Source organism: Chrysoperla carnea, chromosome 4, assembly GCF_905475395.1.
Source record: "Chrysoperla carnea chromosome 4, inChrCarn1.1, whole genome shotgun sequence".
Lineage (NCBI taxonomy): Eukaryota > Metazoa > Arthropoda > Insecta > Neuroptera > Chrysopidae > Chrysoperla > Chrysoperla carnea.
Window position 1 is genome coordinate 68277088 of NC_058340.1, and position 9718 is coordinate 68286805.

Here is a 9718-nt window from a genome sequence, read left to right on the forward strand (position 1 = left end):
CGAGTGTTATGGAAGAGATATAAGTGAAAGCAAAGGAGGTGAAGGCTATAACGCGGAGGTCTTTACCAATCTGTACTTTCAAACCCAGCGAAGCGGGTGAGTATCAAGCTAATTTGAATAATAAGCTAAGTTGAAAAATCTGAAAAATTCATAATTCGAAAATAGGTAAAATTATGCGAAGATAGATAAAGTTTCAACCACATATACCATTTGAAAAATAAAAGTAATTTATGTTTTAAATCGAGCGTGAACTAGCTCCAGTACTGACGGGTTAAACAGGAACTCAATGGTCTGCCCTGTAAGGGCTATACTCGCAACAGTTTGATATTTGTTGATTCTCTTCTCTGCGATAATTACAATTTTCGTAAATAATATCTTTATTTTCATTTTGTTTTACTAATACTTGAATGGTTTCGGAAATTTGATATAATCGATGGAAATAATAATTATTATCACACCGCATTTGTACATCACCCACCCGTCGTCTGTTTACCTTTTATCACCCACTCGAAGTTCATGGGTTGGGTAATTTTTGTTTAAATGTTAATTTTAGTCAGATAATATTAATGAAGTTTTGAAAGGGTTTCCTTGTATTTATATGAATACAAAATGCATTATTTAATAAGACCGTTTTGTATATTTTAGGATTTTCTTGGAATTGCATCATTTTACCTACTGGGAACAACCAAATTAGAGCAAAACTTTGGTATACTTTTTCTGCAAAACTATAAAAGATAGAGAGATGAAAATTTGTGGGTAGCTTCAACCTGGTGATCCTTATGAAACATAAAAAAAATAGTTTTCAAGAAATTGCATTAAAAATTTCTGAAAAATACAAATAGTGGACGCAAGGTCATCGTAAATATGTTGGTTTTTCAACTTTTTTAGTTTGACACTGATATTCAACATTATCTATACAGAGTATTTTAACAATTAAAGCAGTTAACTGTTTATTTTCACTTGATTTAGTTTTAAAAAAATTTGATAATTCAAAATGCTATGATATAACTATGGTGGTAGCGATGTTAGGAATGTATAAAGAATGGAAGTTATGAGAAATTGAATTGATTTTTTCTTTAAAAAAAATAAGGAAAAAAAAGCCTTTCAGGCAAAATGAGAATCATAATCGAGGCATGTTGGCTGCGGGCAAGTATAAATTCTCTGAGAATACACACTCTGACAACTAAGAAACTTTCCATGAATATAAGAAAATACTATGGATGTTAGAAATTATAAAAAAATGGTTAACTATACAATCGATTTTTTTTTCGGAGAGGGAAAAGGACAAATTTCAGTTTTTTGAATGTCACATCATAGATTACCATACGGGACGTTAATAAAAAAACTGTAGCTATTTGAAAAAATTTGGAGAAAAACTTTAAATCCAAACGACGTGAATTAGATTATTCTCTGCTTTAAAAACTTTTACAAAAAAAAAATTCGTTCGAAAAATAAAATAGTTCAATATTTTAAGCCAGAAAAGTCAGAATATATATTACTTTAAAAACAAGGTATTTTTAAACAACCGATTACCATTCGGTATTCAATAAAGGCATTAAATTAAAAAGCATTACAAAGTACCTGTCAGTAAATTTAGAAACCAAAAATGTTTCCATATTTTCGCTAAAATTACATCATTTATCTCTAGACACACATTAACATAAATCAATTTTAACGCTGAACCCTTTGTTAACACCAAGTAAAGTAGGCAATATTGACCTAATTACACATAGAAAATTGATACAAAGAAAAACTAATAAAACATTTTTTCCGTACTTACCTTTGTTTGAAAAACTTTAGTTTCGTCGATGATGCCAAATTTTTGACAAAAAATTTCACAAATGAGTATTTTTTTTGCTTATCACTTAACACAAAATAAACGATAAAAATAGAAACCACTTCACTTTCAAACACATGAAAAAAAATGCACTTTTCCAACAAAACAAAATCAATAATTCAAAACAATTTTGTTCGATGTATAAAAAAATTTTCACTCAGACAAACAATTTTCTTTCGCCTATTTTATTATTAAACTAGTTGGAAAAACAACACATGTATAGGAATTTTCTCTTTAAATCAATAAATTGTTTAAATATTCATGCATCGTTGCATTTTCATACATAACCTTAACAAACAAATTTTCCATTTGAAAAATTTGCACACGTTTTCTAAATGAAAATTTAAAAAAAAGTGTTCTTTTTACAATTTAATTTTTTGAATATTTTTTGTATATATGTATGTTTTGGTATCCTCGCCCTGGAATATTTTCCACTGAACTGAAAATATTGAATGAAATCGTTAACATTACGTACGTTTGTGTCGAATGAGAAAACTGCGACGGACGTCGAATGTCGACAAACGTCGTCGCTACACACACACACACCATGGATGGACGTCGTGTTGCGTTAGTTGCCCTTTGAGTTCGTTCAACTAGGTAGGATTATGTACATACATATATATATGCATTTCAATATATACCCAACAATACTGTATGATTTATTTTGTTTAGGGAGTTTGTAAACTATTTAAGGAAGAGTTGTTTCAATAAATTAATTATCCTGAAAGAGAAATTGTGCCTTAGATCAGTTATGTATAAATATCGCCCTATGATTATCTTAAAGTAGATTTCCGACAAACTAATATTTCTATGTTTCAATATGCAGGGAATATTCCGAGAATAAATGACAACGTCCTTTGTACTTTAGGAAATCGTCTAGGAAGAAATTTTTCTTCTTTAAAGCCTCTCCAGTGATTGAGTCAAGGAACCCCAAAAAAACGTCTTCGACAATTTCGATTGATAATCTAAAGTCTGCAACAATTTGAAAGAAAATAGACCATGGCTGCTAACTTAAACTTGCAATTGCGCAGGTAATTGACATCGACAGAGTACTCCAGCCAAGTGCTCATTAAATGATTCCGGATTTTTTAGACTAAATTTTTGGGAAAAGAGGTGTTTTAATCACTTCAGATGAAGAATTCTCACTGGGCGGGCATAAAAGTTGATTTATGAAAATTTTTAGTAGTGTGCAACATATGAACCTTTAAAATTCCTAATTAGACAAAGAGAAAGATATAGTTTAGTGACGTCATTGCACGGTATCACTATAGAAATTACATATAAAACTTTGTTTTGCTAAAAGAAGATAAGCAACAATCTTTCAATGCTTATAGCTTATTCGTTTTTTAATCAATTTTAATTTCAGTTTCAAATTTTGTTATAGTATCAAGTCTAGTTTCACATTTTCATGGGAAATATTCGAGGATTATTTCGCTTTAATCAATCAATTTCAACATAAGATTTAATTCGATGCGATATTTAATCACTGTTTATCCTAATCAGTATCTATCCAATAATTGGATACATTTTTTTACCATTCATATTTTAGAAACTCTCTGTACTGGTGTAGAGTACAGAATTATATGAAAAAGGATTATTTTTATCACTATGTAAATTTTTATATACTTGGTAATATACGTTACATAAAATCCCTTTATATCGTTGAATAGATTTCGAAAACGAATGAAAATACTTTACGCAGGTGTAAATTCAATTTTTTTGTTATTTTGATGACGTCACTAAGATAAAAATATCCAATTATACTTGAAAACCGACTATATTTTTCTTAAAATTGAATTTCTTTAGTTAATAGGCTTTAGGCTTTTAAAAATTCATTTTATCTTCATAAATTGTTAGTATAATATCTTATAAACCTACAAAATTTCCAAAAATTAACCAAGAAATGAAACATTTTTCCAATGGGCTAGAAACTAGTATAAGGATTAATAGTAGGAAAAATTTTCACCCAAAACTAGTGGATTTCCAAAAAGTCTCAATCAAATCCCATATAATTTATCCAAGTTAAAAAAATTTATTTTATATACTTAATGACGTCATAAAAATCCAAAAAAATGATTTTTTTCTGCCCGATTCAAATTTTATTCAATTTGAATGTACCAAGAATGTACTACAACTAAATTTGGGTCATATTTGTCAAATTTTTGGTTAAATCTAACATATTATGAATCGGTGTCAAGAACTAGGGGATGAGATCTCTATTCTTTGCTTTACTGGAGTTGGTGCGCGTTTGCGGGATTTTGTTTCCAACAAGTGCAGCAAAGTTGAACAAATTCAATATCCCTGTAATCCTTTTTACTTTTGAACAAAAATAGAAATAAGAATGTATATTCAAGTCGCTTGAAGTTTTATACAAAATTATGAAAACAATTGATGATAATTAATAAATGTCAAAATAATATTTTATAAAATTATTTTGTGTTAAAAAGGACAGGAAACTAATTTCTAACTATGTCATCTAAAAATTGTATAAAAGTGTATGCCAGATTAAAACCAGAAACAAAGAAGAAAAATATAGTAGTGAGTAAAATTATTTCAGTTTGATTCGGACAAAGTTTTTAAGATTATAAATTATTCTATTTGTTTTCTCTTCAGAATTATTCTATTTACAAAGCTTCGGGAATACCAGGAATTGTATTTGAATTGCCTGAATGTGGAAATGATTCACGTTGTGGCCATAAATTTCGTTTCCATGAGGTTTTGGAAGAAAATATTGAACAAGCAAAAGTTTTTGAAACTGTTGTTCAACCAGTGATTGATAAGTAAATTTTTTTCTAAATATTTTAAGCCTTTTAGTTAGTTGCTGTTTGTCCTACTTCGAGGTAGGGAAGTGCCAATTGAGAAGCGTACACAATTTAGGAAGTACCTCGATTGCGGTTTTATATATCGGCGAATTACCGTAGAAAAAAGATCGAGCACTTTCTAGAATGTAAAAACTTCACGAACATATTAAAATTTCTAATTTACGAATTTCCCATTTCTCTAGTGTTTTGGATGGTTACAACGGTACAATATTGGCTTACGGCCAGGTAAATTCAATTTTTTGTTATGGGCTATGAAATTCCAATTATTGGCCATTAAATTTTCAGACAGGCAGTGGGAAAACATTCACAATGACTGGATCAACGGAAGAATATGAAACTCGTGGTGTAATTCCACGAAGTATTCAATATATTTTCGAGATCATTCGACAATCTCCAAATACTTTATACAGTGTATATATTTCATATTTAGAAATTTATAATGAATTTGGCTATGATTTATTGGATCAAAAAACTGCTTCAAAATTGGATGATTTACAGTAAGAAAGTTAATTCGCGCCGTATTATTCTGGGTTTTTAATAATTATTCTTGGATCCTTTTTAGAAAAGTATCTGCATTAGAGGATAATAATGGTAATATGCATTTACGTAATTTAAGTGTTTTACCAGTCACTGCAGAAACGGAAGCATTAAGGTTTTTATTTCTGGGAGATACCAACAGGTGAGGTATGTTAAGGCAAGCACGATAAATTTAACAATTTTTACGAGCAAAAATATTTTGAGCATACGTTTTCGACAACAAAATTTTCCAGAATACATCATACTTAGAAATATCAAAATCGTTCTTGAACAGAAAATTTATTTTAACTTTTTTTACAAAACAGAACCATTGCCGAAACTCCAATGAATCCATTTTCCACACGCTCACATTGCATTTTTACCATACATATTGGAATCAGAAAACCCGATTCACAAACTATTCGCCGAGGAAAATTACACTTGGTTGACCTTGCTGGGTTTGTATAACTTAAGATAATATTTTATTTCGATATTTATTTAAACCTTGTTATAGATCGGAACGCCTTGCAAAATCAAGTCCATCAGAAATGAAAACAATTAACGAAGCCAAACATATCAATTTATCCCTACATTATTTGGAACAAGTTATTGTAGCATTATCTGAATCGAAACGCCAGCATATTCCTTATCGAAATTCGTTACTAACTTCCGTGTTAAGAGATTCGCTTGGAGGAAATTGTCTTACTAGTATGATTGCTACTTTGTCACTGAAATCAAGCAATTTTCTGGTATGTAAGCCATAATATTTTTAAAAAAAGGATTTTTCAATCGAATTTGACTTCTTGAAGGAAACAATTTCTACTTGTCGATTTGCTGAAAGAGTTGCATTGATTAATAACGAATTGAAAGTGAATGAGGAATCTGATCCACAAATAGAAGTAGCTGTACTCAAATCAGAAGTGGAATCACTTAAACGTCAACTAACAATGTACACTAAAACTGAAGTGCGTATTTTAAAAGAAAACTTCCTCGAAGACTGTTAACCAGTCAGTATGATTTTCAAATTTTCCTAGTATCACAAATGTTTCTTTATAGGTTACAAAAAAATTAATTGAAACCCAAGAACAAAAATGTAAAGAGGCTGTCCAAAAATACGTGCAAGGTTTAACAATCGATTTAGACATCGAACCGAATCTCCAATTCTATAAATATTGCTTTCAATTGATGAAAAACATGATTCTGAGTAGTAATTTACAACGGAAAATGGTTTCTTCTAAGAATAAGAAAGAAAATGGTCATACAATTTCTCCTGCCACGAATGTTGAAAGTATGGAAGAGTGGCAACAGTTGCTGAAACAACGAGATTCAGAAATTTGTATCCTTTAATTCACCACTTCCAGAAAGCCAAAACACATTTCTTTGGGAAACTATTTCTTCCTTTCGAGGGGATGATATATAAATGAAAAGCCTTTCTTTCAATTTCTAGAAAACCTACAATTTTCTTTAATGTCTTCCTCAGCAATACTAATAAATTTACTACGAAAAGAGAAGGAAAAAAATAACATGTTAAAATTTACAACTGTAGCTACGGAACCAAATATTATCCTGTCAGCAACCAACGCCATGATTCCCACATTATGGTGTACTTCACCAAAATCAAGAGGAGATAGTGAAATGAGTTCTCCACGCAACTCTGTCGATCTTCAATTCCAGCAATTAAATGAAAAGGAAAAAGCTGCCTACAAGTTATTTATGAATGATTCAGAAAGTGGTCGAGAAATGCTCCATTATCGGGGAGTACTTAAGGACAAATTGGCAGCGGCTCGAAAACTTGCAGGAGATATTGAATTGATTAAATCTAAAATTAGTGAGTTTAATTTTATTAATCTTTGGTTGATTGAAAGTTCTTCTCATCAATTGCTCTCATAAAGACTGTTGGGTTTCTTGTAAAGATTAATTTCTTGTATTTAGCCAGTTCGTATTTTTTGATTTTCCCAATTATACGAAAAAGGAATCAGAAAAAAATTAAAACTTACATAGAAAAAAGATTCGACTTTGATTTAATAAAAAAAAATAAGGTCTCTTGAAAACCATCAATTTTAGCCAAATAAAAGCTTCGAGTTTCGAAATTGTAATCGAGCAATTAAATGGATTCGACTAAACGAATCTGATTTCCAAACTACCAGAAAAAAAGTTAAAATTGTCTCAAAATTTAATCCGAAATATTTTTTAGTTACAATCCAAAGGGAATTGCAATCAGTATCGGATTCTCAAAACTCATTAAAAATGCTTGTTCATTTGAAGCAACGGTTAACTGAACAACGTGCCTTGTATAAATCGAAAATCGAGATGCTGCGCAAGCTAAAAAGTGAAACAGATCACCTAAAAGAAGAATTAAAAACAGCTCGAATCCAACATTTCCATCGTTTCAAAGAATGGTATAAAATCGAAACATTACAAAAGATTCCATGTCGTGAGAAAAGTTCTGATCAATATCAAAGTTCAGACCAATATAAACCTCCGGATCAATATAAACCTCCAATACATCCAACATCACCAAAACCTCCAAAATCTCTTAGAAAAGAAGCTCCAAGTATTTTCTCCAAAGATAGTTCTGTACTCAATATTGAGGAGCATTTGAGTCAAACTCCAACTACAACGCATAGTGCTCAATTATTAACCGAACCTGCATTGGGTAATAAAAGATATGTTTGGGATGAATTCGTAAAATCAGAACCGATTTATAATGAACCAGAAGAAGATGAAACTACATCCTCATTTGTGTACGATGAAGGGGAACCTTCTGAACAACAAACAGATAAAACTAAAAAATCCCCAAGAATTTTGATTAAAGAATGCGATACAATGACTGATGTTCATTCGGATATTTTATCAACGGCAACGATTTGTGATCGCGATGAAATTGTTGACGAAGAGCAACCGAACAATGGTTTTGAAGTGATTTATAAAAATCCAAATTTAGAAAAAAATAGTAAAAATTGGGATGATTTTGTAAAAAGTTTGCCACTGACTGGTGATGAAGAGGTGGATGCAGAAATTATTAATTTTTATAAGGGTAGTTTTGGTATAAAATAATTTGTTGTTTTTTGTGTATTCATTTTTTTTCTAATAAAAAATGTCTTTTTTGAATCGATAAAAACCATCATTTTACAGAACAAGTGATACCACCTCAAGTCTGTCCTAGATTCGCCCATAACCTGTTCTTCCTCATCGTCAAATTCCTCATCGATATCACGGCAAGTAATCTTCCAATTCTAAAATGGACAGCAATTCTTAAATGGAATCATATGAATTTTTGAGACTAAGGTGATTTAAAAATTGAGTCAAAATGTTTTTTTGGATTTTGTCCTTTTTCAAGGATGCAATGCCAATAAACACACGTATGCATGAAGTTATACATATCTGTATATGTATTTGCCTATACACACATAAACATATTTTATACAAATAAGTGCATTTTCCAACTTTAATTTAGCTATAACATGAAATCCTGTCATTTTCATGACTTGTGCCCACGAAAACTTTTCTTTAGAATGACTTAAACTATCATTTCCCAAAATTTGAAAAAGTTTGACCAAAATGCAGAATACATCTAATTTGTGGGAAGTCTTTTGAAAAACCTCCGACAAATTTTTCGGGTACGGAACGCTATACTCACAGTTGAAACATACAATACATGTATATTTTCCAAACTGAACCTGATTATCAGATGGGTTTAGGTCGACCTAATTCCTTCGTCTGTTAATAAACTACAATAGTTTTTGTGTTACCATAATAAAGGAAATGTAGAGAAAAAAGAAATCCATTTTTTTGTTAAACAATATATAAAATTTATTATAAATTTGAATATAATTTACAAAAACAGTTTAAATACATTAATTATAATTATTTTAATAATCAGGGCATTTAATTAGAAATGCATCAACATCATTTTTTTGAAATTTGTCGCCAGCAACAATTGTTTCAATTACACTTAACGTACTGTTATCAACTAACAGTAAATAATTCTGTAACATATGTTTAGTTTCAACGGGTAATTGAATTACTTTTAATATATTTCCTGGTAATTTTATTGTACGGGAATAATCATTAAATTGTTTAAATCCTTCAATTCCTGTTAAAAAATAAAAAAAATTATTACTCAATTTTATTAAATAATACCTACTCAGTATGAGGTGTTATTTAATTGAATTTTTGAACAAAAGAATTATTAAAATTATGGTTATTGAGAAATAATAATAATAATCGATAATCGTGACTTTATTGAATTAGATTTGTAGTAAAAAAAAGAGAAGTGTTGGAGTATTTTATGTGTAGGTAAAAACAGGTGTATACTTTGACATTCAATTTCTTTCCACTTCAGTTTTTTGTTCTATTTATTTTATTTCTTAATTGTTTTTTCAAAAAATTCAATAATAAGTGGCAAAAAAAGAAAACATATTGAGTTTTTGAGTTGACGAAACTTTGAAAGATACAAAAATCGAGTTTAACTTCACAATTATATGAATTGTTTTCGTGGTTTCGCCTGAAATCGAATCGAAATAAAACATTCTTGTATGGG

At 29.9% G+C, this 9718-nt stretch overlaps 1 protein-coding gene across 1 annotated transcript; it reads left to right on the top strand.

Moving 5' to 3' along the window:
* Positions 1 to 4306: 4306 nt before the first annotated feature.
* Positions 4307 to 9198, top strand: LOC123298885 (kinesin-like protein KIF6). The gene is made up of 12 exons (XM_044880982.1): positions 4307 to 4375; positions 4451 to 4617; positions 4842 to 4884; positions 4945 to 5156; positions 5222 to 5338; positions 5502 to 5633; positions 5690 to 5924; positions 5985 to 6140; positions 6232 to 6511; positions 6656 to 7003; positions 7370 to 8086; positions 9182 to 9198. The coding sequence occupies exons 1-12, from the start codon at positions 4307 to 4309 to the stop codon at positions 9196 to 9198; spliced, it is 2493 nt and encodes an 830-aa protein (XP_044736917.1).
* The last annotated feature ends 520 nt before the right edge of the window (positions 9199 to 9718 follow it).